The sequence below is a fragment of the Salvia hispanica genome, chromosome 4 (genome assembly GCF_023119035.1).
Source record: "Salvia hispanica cultivar TCC Black 2014 chromosome 4, UniMelb_Shisp_WGS_1.0, whole genome shotgun sequence".
NCBI classification, from domain to species: Eukaryota; Viridiplantae; Streptophyta; class Magnoliopsida; order Lamiales; family Lamiaceae; genus Salvia; species Salvia hispanica.
The window spans coordinates 50,009,930-50,029,389 of NC_062968.1; the positions used below are offsets into that span (position 1 = coordinate 50,009,930).

The following is a 19,460-nucleotide window of genomic DNA, read 5'->3' on the forward strand; positions in this document are numbered from 1 at the left end:
ATTGTATGGATATATCATTTTTTTCTATTTAAAACGAAGATTATTGGTAATATTTGAGGAAATTGTTTGGTTTCGTTTTCCTTAATAAACTCATACACACTGACATATTTATAATGTTATTAGTATTTAATTTAGTAGTGTTTGAATCAATCTAGATATGTCTTAACAAATTTTAATCCGTCGGATTCATAGTTCACTTATTATCTATCATTTGTACTTCAATTTACAAATTGATAATTCACAAATTTTCACTAAAAAAATTTAGTCGTGGACCTACCCAGACTCCCAATCTGAGAAAATGATAACAAATCTTTAGTGACCTACCGACCTCTCTTTTTCATATCATTAGATTTGATTAGTTAAATTAAATATTCATGGATTAGATATTGTATCATTCCATCTGGAAAATGATATATTAACTATAAAAACAACCTAATATTGAATACCTGCAATTATTGCTTTGGCAAGACAAACAAATGAAAAATACTCAAACACATATCCATGCGTGTCGATGGAAGATATATAAATCGGTGCTATTCGATCGGGCCGATGGTCGAGATTCAAAAGGTTAAATTAAAGTGAGATTTTGGTGTCACATTTTTCGTCAACTGGCATGGCGACCAGTTCTTTTAGCTACAAGGTCTATGTCAATAATTTGATTATAGATAAAAATCAAATTTGTGGGCCTTATTGTTTTGTGTTGAGCAATCTCCATGTTGTAGTTTAGCTTCTTTTGAGTTTTACCCCTTCCCATTTCCAAAGGCTCTGTCAAACACCACTAACCTTATATTAATACTATTTCACATAAAATATGGATCTTGCACCACAAGTTTTCAAAAAAATTAGTGTCTAAATTAACCAGCTCAGGTATGCTCTATGTACTATATGTCGCACACATGAAACGTTTATTTGATGACGTCAGCTGCGGAGCCACTAACCCAATTTATCTTTCTAATTTTAAATTACAAAATCTCAAAGTAATCGATATTTTATTCGAATTGCTCATAAACCACCTCATCAAATAAAACTATACTCTGAAAAATAAATAGCTAGCTTATCAATTCAAAAGATCTAGTCCTGACATGAAAATCTGTGGAAGCTCCTGATGTCCGAAATCAGTGCATGAAGCACGCAAAGTTGTCTTCTTTTATTTTAGCAAAATGTGTCCAAAAATTGAATCATTTTGGATGACTCAAAGCATGAGTATCCAATGTGAACGCAGCCGCCAACACAAACATAGTGGAACTAGCTATCATTTCTGGAGTTAAAATGTTCCTAGGAATAGGATGATGGCTTTAGCCATAAATTTAAAACATTGAAGCAAGTGTACATATCTTAAAAGGGTACAGTGTAAACCAAGTCTTTTGGGGCGGTTTGTGGAACAAAAGGAATGCCATGTTATTGGATAGGTGTGTTTAACTAAACTTGAAAATGACTTAACAGGCTTCTAGAATCTAGCTAGACTAAGGATGATAATGACATGTCTCCACACAAAAATAATACTCCCTCCGTCCCGGATAATTCGGGTCACTTTGACCGGGCACGGATTTTAAGAATTGTAATGAAAAGTGGGTTGAAAAAGTTAGTAGAATGTGAGTCCTACCTTTATATATTAGTTTTATAATAAAATGTGAGTAGGAATGAGTTAGTGGAATATGAGGTCCATTACCAAAAATGGTAAAAGTGAAATGGGACAAATTATGTGGGACGGACCGAAATAGAAAACTGAGACGAATTATTTGGGACGGAGGGAGTAATAAACTGTCTCCTTTTTCCATTTTTCCTTAGATATCATTTAGTGATGACACCATCACAATGTTAATCTTATTCTATTTATGTTTCTTCATATTCATGTTTCAAACGATATCTTCTTTTGAATAAAGCTGAAACTATATTTCTGGAATTGTTAACTTATTGGAAAGTAATGCTCTCTGTCTCTCTCTATATATATATTTATATATATCGTAGCATTGGCCATTGCTTGGATTGCAAGTGGGACTACCCAAGCCATGATCATAATAATCAATTTGGTTTTGTTTCAACAATCATTTCTCGAATCTGCAATGGATAACTCAAAGATTCTCACTCTCCCAGTGGAATTCTGCTTCTTTTAGCATCAATTTCCTCAAGAATCAATAGGTTTCTTAAGTTAAACAAGCAATATATTCACCATTTAAATTTATTGAATCTTTCTTTTTATCATTTGTTATCTCTTAATCTTGTGTATTCTTTTATTAGTGCATGTCAGTTTATATCATCACTTTCTATGCTAAACATGTAGTGGTGGGAGACATGATAAGCAATTTAGATGCATCATGTAAGAAGGCTCCTCTCAGGATAAGGGAGAGAGGGTAACACAGATTAAAAGCTATTGATCAGAAAATAGATCTCGATTTGGATCCGTTGCTGACAACAGGGAATGCTGTTACGTCCATTCCATTATTTTCATTTAAAAATATAATATTAAAATATTAATATATTTTATTATAGAATAATGTATGTTGTATGTGCATTATTGGCACAGTCCCTGCTGTGAGAATAATGTATGTTGTATGTGCATTATTGGCACAGTCCCTGCTGTGCACAGCAGAGGATCCTTGTCCCTCAATGTATCCATCTTCTGCAAATATATATACTCTCCCTCCAAAAAAATAGTTTTTGGATGACACAAATTTTAATCAGAAATTTATAAAATATAGTAAGAGAAAGAGGGAAAAAGTAGATGAAGTATAGAGAACATAGATAAATACTTAGGAGATAGAGGAGAAAATATAATAGAAATTTTTTTATTTTGAAATGAGACTATTTTTTTTTATAACTCAAACGGCAAATTAAAATGAGACTATTTTTCGTTGAGGACTGAGTATGTATATATATAGAGAGAAGATCATTATAAGATCTGTTAACAAAAGAATGAATGAACGATCTTTATTACATTCAACTAGGCCTGTCAAATCGGGTACCCGCGGATATCCAATCTGAAATTTTCGGGTACCCGATCCCGAAATTCTCAAAATTCAATACCCGATACCCGACCCGAATTTGATTTCGGGTACCCGGATACCCGAGTGGGTATCTAGTCCCGAAAAATCGGGTATCTAGTCCCGATTGTGATTTTGATTTTTGATTTTTTTAAATCTTTTTAGAAAACTAACTATAATTTTAAAGGTTTATTATATAGGTTTATGTTAAAATGACAACCCCTCTTAAAATGACACCGTGACACCGCTTATACAACAATATTATAAACGATACACAGCAATATTACAAACACTACACAACAATTTATAGATTGCTGTATAGTGTGTCGGATATTCTGGACAAGAAATATTGCTTGGTTAAAGACCAGCATATTGCTGACCGTCTTTTTCCAGTTTTTTTTTTTTTGCCACGTGACAGCTTATTATTCGTCCACTTGTACAAATGATTGGCTAGGAATGATGGTATGGTGTTAGTTTAAGGGGTGGTGGCACCCTAACATGCCCCTTATTTAATATACTATTTAGTTCGAATTTAACAAAAAGTTGAAGTAGTATTCAAAGGAAAATAACTACAAACTTTTAGAAATACAAAATTTTTGTAGTAGTTTGAATTTAAGAGAAAATAACTAAATTTTTTTGGAAATACAAATTCTTGTAATAGATCGAATTTTAGAAAAAATAACTCTAAACTTTAAAAATACAAAATTCATAAGTTATAACATATTAACATTTTTCATCCATCCACAATAAGAAATTAAATTACATATTAACATCTTTCATCCATCCACATTTAATTAAAAAATTATATTACATTTTTCATCTTTCATCCCTCCAAAATAAGAAATTAAATTAAGAAATTAAATTAAATTACATCTTTCATTCATCCATAATAAGAAATTAAATTACATATTAACATCTTTTATCCATCCACTTATAATTAATAAATTAAATCACATTTAATTATAATAAAAATATAATTTATTAATTTTAAAAATAAATCGGATAATTCGGGTATATCCGCCTGATCCCGATCCGATACCCGAAAAATCGGGTTTCGAATATCTAATTATCTGACCTTTTCGGATTTGGATACTGGGTATCCAATACCCAATATCCATTATGACAGGCCTACATTCAACTACTCCTGCAAAGCTATGAATGGATCCGGATATATTCAGCCCAATTATCGAGTGTTGGGCCAATCCGCAACCAAAGCTAATTGTTGGGTCAAACTATAAAGCCTACTCTAGAATCTCAGATCCCTCGTGCATAACTAAAAAAAGTTGATTTAAGTTACTCCCTTCATCTCACATTTGTAGTAGCATTTAGTTATGACATGAGTTTTAAGAAATTGGTAGAATGTGTAATTAATGAAGTGAGAGGTGTAATGTGTAATAAATGAAATGAAATGGTAGAGTGAGATGATGGAGTGTGTAATAAATGAAGTGAGTTGGTTGAAGGTGGGTCCCTCTTTGACTTTTTGGTTTTTTATTTTTATTTTGATTTATTTTAATATAGATAATGACATTTGGGTGTAATTTTAGTGAATAATGGGATAAAATTTTATGTGCAAATATGGTAAATTCTAAATATTACTCCAAAGGTGGGACGAACTTTTATGGCAAAATATTACTACAAATCTGGGACGGAGGGAGTATAACTTAATTTATCATTCATATTTGATTTGAGAAAAAATAGATTAAGCTTACTTCATTGAGGTTATTATATACTACGTAGATCACTCCCTAATAACAATCAATTGCTCGACTTTAGAAGACTATAGGGCTAACTCATGTCTAATCGAGATCCCAATTTAGATCTGTTTTTTTGTAAATTTTAAAAGTATTAGCAATTAGAGTTTATAAATTGGGAAATTGTATGTAAAGTCATGAACTTTCAAAATAGTTTGATTATTTAATTAAATTTAACATGTTGCATGAAATTAAAGTCATGAACTTTACAAAACTGTATAATTTCCCATCCGACCCGACCCGATAGATTTCCGATACAAACTTATCCTATATCGCGTGTTGGAGGCATGACTTGGCAAATGACAAATTTAGGGTTCAATTCGGATTGTGGAATTAGTGTTACTTTTATGCTGAATTCAATTTGTGGAATTCGATTTGTATGTTTTCATTTGTGCTATTTGTATGTTTGCATTAAGTCCAAGGTCGGAGATTGCAAATATAGAAGAGAAACAATCAGAATTAGTGGAGTTTTGTCAAATCACGTCTCCGGCGAGCCACGTAGAATAAGTTTGTGTCAGAAATTGACTTGACTTATTTTAACACAAGAAATACCCGCAAGTGTACGGGGCTAGTGTAGCAATAAGTAAGCTAGGGTATCGTATCCCATAGAGACAATAATATATCACCTAAGTACCATGAACAACCGTTGACAACTGTCTACACAATTAAAAAATATTTGGTTTTGTTTTAACACTATGAAAAACATATAATAAGCAAAAGGATTAAAATAAACAAAAATAAAGTTTAACGCAAGAAAAAAGTATCAGAGTGAAAAGTAGAATTTTAGATCCAACTACATTAGAAATGTCATGCAATTAGTCCAACAACTTTGATTACCCATTTTATATCTGTAGGATTACTAGGAAAGTTGCTAGTCTAGGTTGAGCTCTCTCTCGAGTGCATTCACCCCGTTAATTAACCTTGGATATTGAAGGGGTTGAGTCCTTCTAACATGATTAGATTAACTCCACGGAGCGAAAAACCCAAGCCCTTACAAAGGATCCCCTCTCTCGAGTGTAGATTATCTAAGTGATGTTCACTCTTTTATCACCCCTAGTTAGGTATCTCTCGATTACTACTATCTAGGTAAATAAACCGAATTGGTAGCTAAGCAATTGAGTTAATAAAGCACAAGAATGAACAAAGACACCACAAGAGCTAAGCAATCTAAAGAAGTTATTGGATTAATCACAAACATCCATTGTAGTCTTGACAAAAACTCCATAATAAGTTTAGCTACTCATGTTCTTCTTGAAAACTAAAAAAAAAGATTCAAACAAAGATTCAAACAAATACATAAATAAAAGAAAACTAGATACTCATGTGGCATGATTCTATGGAATGTGAACTTCAATCTTCTGATTTGTAATCTTCAATCTTCGAATCTCTCTTCAAAAGTGTTCTCGGGAGTGTGTCAGAGTGTAATAGGCAGCTAGTTAGGCGGATAGCTTCTAGTCCTAGCCTTTTTCTACTTTCAAAAATCGTGTATCAACAAAATTAACTCACCAAAACACCGTGCCCGGCCCGGTGGAATTTTAAAGGGTCGGGTGAAGCTTTTTGTCACACCTCAACCTTTATGACGTATGCACTTACTATAAATAAATTCAAATATTTAAAACAAATAACTGCATTTCGAGTATGTAAAGCACACATATTATATAATTTCAAAAACCACTATTTATCAAGTACATATTTCAAACATTCTAAATTGTAGTGGGACTCTCTCACCACTCTATATACTATATATTTATCTACATGCAAAAAATGATGAGGAGGAGAAGGTTTCCAAAACGCGTCAGCCGCCGAACCTGATGATACGTGCAGTTCCTACGACCCACGTCAACCAAAAGCTTTACTGATGTCTTATTCCTGAAAAATAATAGTGGTTTATATGAGCCACAACTCAGGGTGTATAAACCTTACCTTTAATTCCACATCCCAAAAATCAAACATTTTCTTTAACCACTATTTATAACAATAATCAACAAATATAAAAAAATAATTTCATACAAATATGCTTATGCCACTCTGTTCAGTTTATTATTCAGTGATAGTTCAAGCCTGGTATCTGCCCCAGATTTCCAATATGCCAGTATGATTTGACCCGAAGGTCTCACTATGATTTGACCCGTAGGTCCCACTGTGAATTGACCCGTAGGTCCCAATATGATTTGACCCGAAGGTCCCAATATGTCCACTGTGATTTCAGATCCAGGACAAGACTATCCCAGATCATCTTTAACCAAATGATTCAGTTAGTTCCAAAACCATGTGCAAACATATCAATTACATATTTCTATCATATTCTACCATTGATATCAAATAACACATAATCATATCAGAGTCACATCATATAATCCAATTACTCACTTTATATAAATACCTTGCAAATAAGCATATAAAGTATGTAAAATTAAAAGTGTGATTTATACACACCAATACGAAAAGTAGTCTGGTCAAGCACTTGTTCCTCCTTCTCTATCCACGACACTTGATGCTATATAATAAATGCACATTTAAATTAACTTCATATATTTCTACATGATTAAGTTTATAATTATCTATATAAACTAACAACTGTATAACTATATTCTTCCATGTATGTATCTGATTATAGCTTCCCTTATATATATTTAGTTCGAAAAAGGGGCATGTTAGGGTGCCACCACCCCTTAAAATAACACCATACCATCATTTCTAGCCAATCATTTGTACACGTGGACGAATAATAAGCTGCCACGTGGCAAAAAAAAATTCTGGAAAAAGACGGGCAGCAATCTGCTGTTCTTTAAACAGCAATTTTTCTTGAACAACAATATCCGACACACTATACAGCAATCTATAGATTGCTGTCTACCGTATTGAATATTCTTGTGTAGCGTTAATAATATTGCTTGTATAAGCGTTGTCACGTTGTCATTTTAAGAGGAGTTGTCATTTTAACACAAACCGTTCGAAAAATAAATATCATATCATCAACATATGTGTAGAAAAATAATGGTTTATCAAAGCAAATATATATACATATATACGCCTGAATCAATAAATATGTTAGACTAATATTTTATATACTATATTTATTTGGAAAGATGTACTCATATACTCCAAATTACTAATTGCATGTATTATTGTTAAAAACTAACATAAACAATAGTATCAAAATATAATTAGTGAAAACATTAATTAAAAAGGGCGTGACATTTGTTCATGTATTTTAACTAATATCATCCTTAATTCTAAATAACTAAACATGTATATGACTCAATTTATTAAATAAGTATTCTAATCTTACCTTCACAAATCTTATTATCCCCTGTGAAAGAAACCTTACTCTTTCTTATTATTTGTTTTTATATATGACTCAATTTATTAAATAAGTATTCTAATCTTACCTTCACAAATCTTATTATCCCCTGTGAAAGAAACCTTACTCTTTCTTATTATTTGTTTTTATTTTTGGACATGGAATATAGGTGTAGCAGAGTATGTGTGTATGCTAATTGAGAAAAATTAATCAATCTTTCTTTTTGGAGAAGCAATAACCGACTAAATGTGATTACTCATCATTCTTACTACATTACTCATACTAAGTGAACCAAAAATATGACACGCCTCAAAACAAGGGAAACAATTTTTCCTCTCATATTTCTTAAAATATTTTAATAACTAGACACTAGTACTTTACAATTCCATGCATTATCTATATTTATATGTTTATAAATATGTACGTACATAAGTTCTAATAGTATATGGTACACATACACACACAATTACATAATTATTATATGTATACACTTAAATTAACTATTTATTACTTACAGGTAATATATATATATAGATATAATATTTATCATGGAGATAAAAAAAACATGTAATGATAAATAAAAATATTTTAATATGAAAAATGATGCATGTTTTGGGTTGTGGATGTCACACTTTTCGCCGCATTCCTAGACTTCCAACGCTGCAAGGCCACTACCCGGACGGGTGGAATTAATAAGGTAAAATTCACTCGGCCGGATGAAGCCTCTTAAGGTCTCACTGCCTTCCCTTTTTTATCCACAATCGTATTTTATCTCCTTTTTCGTCTATTTTTCCTAAAACACTCAACAAACACACAAAACTCCAAAAGATCGAATAATTGGCTGGACATAGACAATTTCAAATGATAAACTCGACATTTAGCACCTCAACACACCAATTACACCGATTAAAACATGAGTTTGTCATAAATCTATTGTATAGGATCGGATAGGAAATTTACACAGTCCAGTAAATTCATGACTTTTTATGCAACATTTAATATTCACAGGAAATACCAAACTATTTTGAAAGTTTATGACTTTACAAGCAATTTGCCCATTAATTATTTAAAAAACTAATATTAAATTATTAGTTCATAATCAATCATAAAGTCTTGTTAGCATTTTTTAATTTTAATTTCTAGTAATAAATATTAATATTTCAATTGGATTTGATTTCTATATAGGGACAGGTGAACTGCCCATATTAATTAAGTAATCCGCAAATTTTTCGATTCAATTCAATCCTAGACCAAGAACAAACTAGATACAGTATATTAAATAGTTATAAACAAAATATGAAACTGTCTTCATATGACCGGTATACTAGTATCGAGTGCTACTCCTACATGCTAATTAATTAGAAAAAAATATGTAATTATCCTTATGTATTGTAAAAAATTCGATTCTATTTAGAATTCTATCATATTTTATGTACTTAGAGACATTAAATTTATAAGTATTTTTATGTGTCAATATGTTGCGGATGCTTTAAGATATTACGAATTTGATAATGGGCATAACTCCAGCCAGTGATGGATCCAGAATTGATAAATGGAGGGGGCAAAATATATATTAGTAGGTTGATTTAGGGCAAAAATGACAGTTTTTTTTTATTTTCGAGGCGACGTCGGGGCAAATGGAGGGGGCGGACATGGTAATTTTACGTCCGGATTAGAAGAAATTAGTCGCACGGTAGGGGCGACCGCCCCCTCCTGCCCCCCTTAGATCCGCCACTGACTCCAGTTGTGATCAACTGCTGCCATCACTAATATGTGATTTGTGAATTTAAAATATTGTTGAGTTTTCGTTATTATGTAAATAGTCTGACAGTAGATACACTAGCTTTAAATATTTAGAAGGTGTAGGAGTTAGGACATCCGCATCCCTATCTTTTATTCATCCCTTAACCGTCTCATCCCTTAACTGTTCAGGGGCCCCACTGTACTTTTCAGCCCATCTCTTAACTAAGAGACAACACCTGCATTCATTCATCTCTTAACTATCTCATCCTTTAACTATTCATTCAATTTCATTTTTTATTTTTATTTCCAACAAATTCAATTAATAAAAACACACTTCATTAAATAAAATATAATTACAATTTAAATACCTAAAAAAAAACATAATTTAAAAAACTAGAAATTACAAATTGCACACTTAAATTCAAATCACAAAAAAAATGGAGGCAAAGAAGCAGAAGAAGGAGTTCTCTAGTGACGATCATCTAACGGTTGCCAAATTTTGCCCAAATGTGCTCCATTAGATCCTTCTGGAGTTGGGCGTGGGCGGTAGAATCACGTGTCCTTGCCTGAATAGACAATTGCTCTTGCAAAGACGGATGCACTCCCCTCCGAGGCGGACTACTTGCAGTTGAGCTTCCCGGGGTTTCAGGGTGGGGTCGAACCAATTTCCCGCCTCAGGTCCTTCGTCGACGACAATCATGTTTTGCAAGATTATGCACGTATACATGATGTCGACCATATTATCCATAAACCATGTACGAGCCGGGGCTTTGATAATGGTATATCGAGCTTGGAGAACCCCAAACGCTCTCTGCACATCCTTGCGAGCAGCCTCTTGTTTCTGCGCAAAAAGAGACTGTTTTTCGTTTGCAGGTTCCTGTTGAACGCTTCACGAAGGTTGGCCACTTCGGATAGATGCCGTCGGCAAGATAGTACCCCATTTTATACTGGCGATTGTTAGCGATGAAGTTGATGGCCGGCGCTTTACCATTCAGAACTTCGCTGAAGAGGTTGGAATTGTTGAGCACGTTAACATCGTTCTTCAAGCCGGGGACCCCGAAATACACATGCCAAATCCATAGCCGGTAGTCGGTGACGGCCTCGAGTATAACGGTGGGGTGGGTGCCTTTGTTACCGCTCGTGTATGACCCCCTCCACGCCACAGGGCAATTCTTCCATTGCCAATGCATGCAATCGACGCTCCCGAGCATCCCAGGGAATCCATGTGCTTGTTCGTGAAGTTGGAGCAGAAACTGACAATCTGCGGTGGTTGGCTTCTTTAGAAATTCGTCGGTGAAGGCTGTCCGGACGCCTTTGCAGAATTTCAACAAACAAAGTCTCCTAGTGGATTCTCCGACGTGCAGGTATTCGTCGAACGAATCCGCCGTTTGTCCAGCAGCAAGCCGACGGATCGCTGCAGTACATTTCTCGGAGCGTCGTGTGGCTAGGACGGCCAACAGCGTCGAACCCTTCTCTCGAAGTACTCTTCCCGTGCCGCCAATGTATTCGCGATATGCAAAAATAGCGCGCGTGACATACGGAAACGGCGACGGAAGTAGATATCTCCCCATACCGAGTTCCGACTGAAGTAATCACGTTCCAACCTTGCGGCGGCTTCCTCCCGGTTATGATGGATGTAAGTCCGGGGTCGCCTTTGAGGAGGCGCGGCGGCTTCCTCCTCCCTACGTCGATCTTCTTCTAGCGATTCTTCCATTATTCGACGCATTTGCTCAAATGGATCCATGAATGGATTAAATTTGGGAGAAGAAAAAAATAAAGGAATGATTTATAGAAGTGATTGGAGAGGAAAGAAAGAGAGATAAGAGAAGAATAGACGTGCGTTTGTATGTAAAATGGAGAATGAGAAGAGTATTTATAGAATAAAAAATTAAAAAAATTTAAAATTCGACAATTGAACGGTCATATTTGATGGGGTTTGGTGCCCCTTGCACAGCGGAAGACTTGTACAAAACAAATAAATCAGACGTAGGATCTATTTGACCGATTATGCGATTAATCAATTCACATGTTAAACAGATAATTGCATGCTAGAACGCAAATAATTCATGCTTAAAGAAAATATAAATCCTAAACATGAATACTACGGTTTAGAGTTACCGATTTGATTCTCCAAAGAATCGTCGATTGCTTGCGCTTTCTCCACGTGATGATCTTCAATACTAGACCACGGATCTTCTCTCTGGTTCCCGAACTGTATCTCGATATCAGGGTGGGCTGATCTTATCAAAATACTAGGACTTAAATAAAGAAGACAGAAGAAATCCTTTTGGGAAAAGGTGAAGAATTCGAAATTCTCCACAGCTGGAGAGTTCGAAATTTTCGAAAATTATTGTGATTCTTTCTGTCTCCTTTATTCTCCTATTTATATTAAGTTCCTTTTGGGCCCAGACAGGGATCTATGGAAGGTTTTGGATATGGGCTCATCCAATTTACTTTTTACTAATTAAATTGAACCCACAATTTAATATAAGTTATAATTGGAATATTACGAGTAGCCACTACAGAAGTAATATTGAACTCTCCCCATCCAAATACGAAATTACAAGTAATCCGGGTTTCCACTTTTATTATTTATTTCTCGCGCTTAAGATATAAATGTCCATTAATTAATTAATGTCTGCTATGGACTTAATTAATTAATATCTTATTAATTCCAAGAGTGGACTTAGCAAGAAACATTTATTTATTATTCATAGAGCGATAAAACTCCAACTGGCCAGTTTTCCGAATAATAAAACCTTGTTCGAGCTCCTCTTGAGGACATTATCAAACGAGACTCACCTCGTGCACGATTCAACATAATAACAATTCTAGCACCGCTAGATATTAATCACCACTACCCAATATATCGGGATTATTGGGTTGCGAAAAACCCGCACCATTTGATAAGTCAAAGTAGTGCATAATCAATACCGTATGCTCAATGCTAATATATGTAGATTAAGAAATAGTATTTTATCAAGACTTTCAGTAGATAGCATAAAGACACGTCTTGCTGTTAGATCCGTTCAGTGCTATATCACACCAATGTCATCTTATTTCAGTAAGGCTTAGAAATATGCGGACTGACATTGCAACCTTTCACGATAGGTAGTCAAAGCCTATCTAGGTTGTGAAATTCTTCTTTTTCTTTTGCAAAGCATTGCATAGATCTGACCGTGTTACCTTAAAGTGGACGACACCCACAACCGGTCTACTAAGCAAAAGACTTAGACTTTGTTTACTTCTTATGCATTTAAATGTTTGTAAAACATCTTATAAATGCACAAGCAAACACAATGTAACAATAATAGTGATTCTATTCGTGCGAGACTGCTCGAATAATACTGAATCGGGTTAAAAGTGGATTGTAGAGTTTTACGTATACAAGCAAGATTCTATTCGCGCGAAACTTGCTCGAAACATGCTTTCAGTATACCAAACCTAACAATATTACCATTTTTTTTTTTTTTTAAATCAATTTTTTTAAAAAAAAATCAAATTATGACGTCATTATTACGACGCCCACTCGCGTGCCGGCGAGTGGGCGTCACGCCGCGCGCCAGCGTGCGCCATATGGCCCGCGCGCGTGGCGTGCCAGCTCGAGGCCGGCCCCTTCCACGCGCGACGCGCGACGGGATGTCCCGTCTCGTCGGGATGAGATGGAGGTTGCAACGCGGTCTCGTTGCCGTCTCGTCTCGGCGGGACGAGATAGAGACGACATCGAGCCGCGCTGCGGATGCCCTTAAATATTAAGAAAGTAAATAACAGTTGTTGAGATGTCATTGTGATGTAAATATTCTGACATTAGGTGCAGTTAATCTTAAATATTTATTAGGTATAGCCGTGTATGAGTTTTATATACTTTCATCATTTAAATATCTAGACATGTGAGTCAAAATACGTGTATATGAGTTAAATATTCTGACATTAGGTGCAGTTAATCTTAAATACTTATTTATTAGGTATAGCCGTATATGAGTTTTATAAAATAAAATGTGATTATTTTCAATACGTGTATCAAAATAATAGAAAAGGTCAACACGCAAGACATATTATATGTATAATGTATCTATAAATATTCAGTAGGTATAAGAGTTTTATATACTTAAAAAAAATAAATTGAGGTTATTTTAAGAGAAAATAGAAAATTTCATAATGTTTGGTCTTGCTTAAAATTAACCAATCAAATCATAACTTCGATGATTTTGAATTATCTAATAGAGTTGAATTTGGAGAAAAATGAGCATGATGACATGGATGAGCATGACATAAACACAATACATCAATATTGCAAAACTCAAAAAAACTTGCGCAATTCTAGTGTGTCTAGTGTGCATGTTATGCTTAATTCTCTCCAAATTCAACTTCATGGGATACTTTAGCAAATCAACAAAATTATGATTTAATTGGTCATTTTTTAAGTTACAAAATATATACCAGTTGTTGACCAAATTTTAATACTCCATGTGTATAAACACTAGAAAAAGTCGACAAGCTTGTATATATAAATAAAAAATTACTAACTAATTGGTTTGGAATTTGGATATATATTTAGAAAAATAGTGCATGCTAATTGGTAGCTCATAAACAAGCATGGAGACCTTGAGAGGGTATACTTAGAATTGAGAAGAGGTAAATGAGACATTAAATCGCAAATGCATTCGATATGGGAATATAAGATACGTTTTCACTGACTGAGGGAGCTAGTGTATATTTCTTATGTGTCCATGTTGCGGATGCTCTAAGGGAGTGTTTAATTTGCAAGAATGTCTTCCGAAATTAAATATATAGTGTGTTTGGTTCATGAGATTCAACCCCACAACTCAATCCTAGATGAATAATCATGAGATAATTTGTCATAGCTAATCTCCTATAACTAAAATAATCTCATAACTCAATCCAAGATTATATCTTTGTATTCCCTCTGTCCCATTAGAAATGCAACGTTTTCCTTTTTGGGCCGTCCCACTAAAAATGAAACGTTTCCTAAAATAGAAACATCACTCTTCCTACTTTTCCCCCTGTCTTACTTTATTCTCTCTTCATTAACTCATAAAACACCACTGCATAAAATCATGTGCCAGAAACCAAATATTTCATATTTATTGGGACAGAGGGAGTATTATTTTATTTAGGAAACCAAACACCACCTAATAAGATTACGAATTTATGAGCATAACTCCACTGCTTGTTTTTTTTGGAAGAGTTGCTATCACTAATATTGTGAAATGTGAAATTAAAATATTGTTGAATTTTCGTTGTGATGTAAATATTCTGATATTAGATTACATTAGCTTTATATATTTAGTAGGTGTAGGACTTACATATAAAGAAAGTGAATAAAAATAGTTTGAGTTTTCATTGTGATGTGATGTAAATATTCTGACATTAGGTGCATTTATCCTTAAGGACTCGTTTGATAAAAAAGATTGGATATGAGAAGATATGTAAAACAAGATAAGAAATACGGGCTTCATGTCAAGATATGCAAAGATATGATTTTTTTCTGTTGTTGTTTGATAGAAAAGAAATTATCAAAATTTGTATTGTATATTAAATAATATGGCTTAACTTGACAAATTGGTGGGATACATAAACATGGTTAATGTTATAATTTTGGTAAGATTGGATAGGGCCCTTGTCTTATATTGGGCTTTGAGTTATGCTTAATTATGATATCAAACAATTAGAAATGTCCATATATAATTCTCTATCTTGATATTACTAACTTATCAAACACGCCCTAAATATTTAGAAGGTATAGACGGATAAGAGCATCTCTAAGAAGAGAGGTAAATAGAGAGGTAAAGTTATATAACTATTATAATTACTCTTTTTTTTATGAAAAATCATTCTCTCTTCAAGGAGAACAGGTATATTGAGAAAGTATATATATTTTTCATTTACATTTTCAAAAAGATTATTATACCTTCTTAAAAAGTAATGGACTTCAAGGAAAGAAGATAAATTGAAAAGGCAAACAAAAATAACTTTTTTTTACCTTTTATATCAAGAAGAGATAAAGATATCTTCTCAAAATGAAAGAAGGTATAATACCTCCTCAAATACCCTTTCCACTGGAGGATGAGATTTTATGAAGAAAACTTAAATATGGTAGTTATTTCACCTTACCTTTCCATTTACCATTTCCCTTGGAGATGCAATATTTTGAGAAGATATTATACATTTTCTCATTTTGATGAAGAGATATTTTTACCTCTCCATCGGTTAGGATGTAAAATCTTCTAACTACCATATTTGTCTTCTTTTCATGAAAAATCATTCTCCATGAGAGAAGCTATTACACTTTATGTTTTTTAATATATTTTGTACTATTATTTTATTTTTTTTTTAAAAATAATTATCTTTTTATATACTTTTTTTCTTTTGAAATATGTTATTTTTTGAAAGGGTATAATTCACCTTTTAAAAAGATAAAATAAATGATATGCCTATTTTATTTATCTATGTTTCCTTGTTGGAGACGCTGCAAGTGTTTTATATACTTTCTATCATTTAAATATCTAGACATGTACGAGTCACTTATAAAATAAAATGTGATTATTTGCAATACGTATACGTATTAAAGGAATATAAAAGGTCAACACCTTTGTAGCTTTGCAAGTCATATAATATGTGTATAAATAATCAGTAGGTATAAGAGTTTTATATACTTAAAAAATAAATGGAAGTTATATTTAAGAGAAAATAGCAAAAAGAATTCCACAATGTTTGGTCAAATTTTGCTTAAAAGTAAACAATCGAATCATAATTTTGACGATTTTCTAAATTATCCCATAAAGTTGAATTTGAAGAAAATTGAGTATGATATGGACGCCAGAATTGAGCATGACATAAACACAATACATCAGTACTACAAAAGCTTAAAAAAAATGCTCGATTCCAGCGTCCATGTTATGCTTAGTTCTCTCCAAATTCAATTTCATGGGATAATTAGAAAGTCGTCAAAATTATGATTTAATTGGTCATTTTTAAAATTTCAGTAAAATTTGATCAAACTTTAACACTCCATGAGTATTAATACTAGAAAAAGTCGACAAGCTTGTATATAAAAAAATTACTACTAATCGGTGGAATTTGGAAATAAAAAGTGGAGTAAAAAATAGTGCATGCTCATAAACAAACATGGAAAGCTTGATGCCTTATCTCCTACCTGTCCTTGTTCCTCTCTTTCTTTATCTCTTCTCCTTGATTTACAGAAAAGGGTCCAGCCGTCTCCCTCCGGGCTCGGTGGGTTGGCCGATCCTCGGAGAAAACGTGGAGTTCGCAGTGGTAGGCTCTCAGAGACTAATAAAAGAGCGGATGCAGAAATATTGTAGAGACGCATTCAAAACCAATTTGTTTGGAGAGAAATTGGCTGTGTTATGCGGCGCAGGCGGCAACAAGTTCATCTTCACGAACGAGAAGAAGCTCTTTGCGCCCTGGTTTCCTGTGTCATTGAGCAAGGTAATCTTCCCGGACTTTGACCATGTGAGGCATCAGGAGCCGGAGGCCACGTTCTACAACTTCAAGCACGACGTCCTGAAGCCGGAGGCCTTGAGGCAGTACATCCCGGTGATGGACAAGCTGGCGCGTGAGCATCTCCGGCATGGGTGGATGCGTAATTCGGTGGTGAAGGCAGGCCCGGCCACGAAGAAATACACCTTCGAGCTGGCGTGCAGGTTGTTCATGGACGTGGTGGATCCGGAGCGGCTGGACAAGTTGCTGGGGCCCTTCTCTCTCATGACGGATGGGATGGTCTCCCTGCCTATAAATTTCCCTGGGACGGCCTTCAACCGCGCGTTGAGGGGAGGCAGGGTGGTGCGCGCAGAGCTGCTGAGGATCGTGGAGGAGCGGAGGAAGGAGCTGGAGGTTATGAGCGAGGGACGAGGTGACCTCATGTCCAAGATGCTGCTGGCTAGAAGTCAAGAAGATGGGAAACCTATGAGCCATACCAGGGTTGCTAATATGGTTGTTGGTTTGCTTGTTGCTGGCCTCTATGAAGTTTCATCTGCAATCAATATTGTCACTCAATATCTTGCCCAACTTCCTCACATTTACGACTTGGTTTTCAAAGGTACGCAAATAAATACTCCCTCCGTCCCCGATTAAGAGTCACACTTTTCAATTTCGGTCCGTCCCCAATTAAGAGTCACACTTCATTTTTACCATAAATAGTAAGTAGGTCTCACATTCCACTAACTCAATTCACTCACATTTTATTATAAAACCAATATAAAAAAATGGTCTCACATTCCACTAACTTTTTCAACCAACTTTTCTTTACATTTCTTAAAACTCGTGCCCGGTCAAAGTGTGACTCTTAATCTGGGTAAATATGAGTTAGTGGAATGTGTTGTTCCGCAGAGCAAATGGAGATTGCAACATCAAAAGGCGCTGATGAGCTGCTGACGGAGGAGGATGTGGAGAAGATGAAGTACACATGGAATGTGGTGCTCGAGTGCTTCAGGATAACACCACCTTCATTCGGAACATTCAGAGAAACAATAACGGAGTTCACTTTTGCAGGTTTCACCGTTCCTAAAGGATGGAAGGTGTGCTTAATCTACAATATTAATACTATTAAAATTAAAATTTTCATACTATTTGTTTCTTCATTTTACAACTCAATCATCTATGCAGATAATGTGGACGCCACACTCTACCCACAACAATCCGGACTACTTTCCAGAGCCAGACAAGTTCGATCCTTCGCGCTTTGAGGGGAGTGGGCCGCCGCCTTACACGTTCGTCCCATTCGGAGGAGGAGCGAGAATGTGCCCTGGGAGAGGCTATGCTAAGCTTGTAGTATTGGTGTTCATCCACAATTTGGTGACCACCTTCAGATTTGAGAAGGTCTTGCCTCATGAGAAGATGTTGTTCAATCGTCTTTCGCCTGCACCGGCTCATGGACTTCCTATTCGCCTCCATCCTCATCAAAAATAAGTTCGTATATTTCCCTATCCATCTATAGATAAATAACTGCGTGAGATGTAAAATAAAAGTAAAATGTTCTGGATTGAAGCCCGTTGAAAAACTCATACTACTATTTCAGATACTTGGTGTTTGTGTACTGACATGATGGTCTCATTTAGTTTTACTATATTTACTTTCATATTTCGTTACTTCCTATCACATTTTTTTGTAAAGTTACTACTCCGTATAACGTATATTTCAATAATATGTTCACAAAAGTAGTGCGAAAATATAGCATAGATTCTAAGAAAAATATTCGAAGATGTATATAGTACTACTGTAATAATTATTACAGTATATATATTCATATCTATGAAGATGGTGAATATATTACTATAGGATAATGAAAAGATGAAAATTACTGTTATCAAATTTTAGTGTTGGCCGCCTTTTAATTTATGTTCTCTTATCGGGTGAAAATTATCACTAGTACCCTCATGAACCCTCTATTACTGGGTTGAAAAGAGATGAAAAAAAAGGCTGCTACGTAGAATTTAATAGCAGCACCCTTAAATATTCAAAGTGAAGAAAAAAATATACAAAAAGAGATAAAATAATATAGAAGACTAGTTAAAATGGAAGAAAATAAAGTTCAATCCCATGAAGTATAGAATATTTTTTTATTAGATTATAAAGTTTTAATTATTATCAGTTATCTCAGTAGTATATAGTAAAGAGGTGTGATCAATTGCTAACTTTCTT

The 19,460-nt window shown here is 34.4% G+C and overlaps 2 protein-coding genes across 2 annotated transcripts; one reads left to right on the forward strand and one right to left on the reverse strand.

Moving 5' to 3' along the window:
• Positions 1–10,519: 10,519 nt before the first annotated feature.
• Positions 10,520–11,350, reverse strand: LOC125221321. The gene is made up of 2 exons (XM_048123443.1): positions 11,203–11,350; positions 10,520–11,091 (listed from the first exon to the last, which is right to left on the reverse strand). The coding sequence occupies exons 1-2, from the start codon at positions 11,348–11,350 to the stop codon at positions 10,520–10,522; spliced, it is 720 nt and encodes a 239-aa protein (XP_047979400.1).
• Positions 11,351–16,928: 5,578 nt separating this feature from the next.
• LOC125224035 (beta-amyrin 6-beta-monooxygenase-like) lies at positions 16,929–18,907 on the forward strand. The gene is made up of 3 exons (XM_048127376.1): positions 16,929–17,859; positions 18,150–18,337; positions 18,426–18,907. The coding sequence occupies exons 1-3, from the start codon at positions 16,929–16,931 to the stop codon at positions 18,726–18,728; spliced, it is 1,422 nt and encodes a 473-aa protein (XP_047983333.1). The 3' UTR covers positions 18,729–18,907.
• Positions 18,908–19,460: the final 553 nt, after the last annotated feature.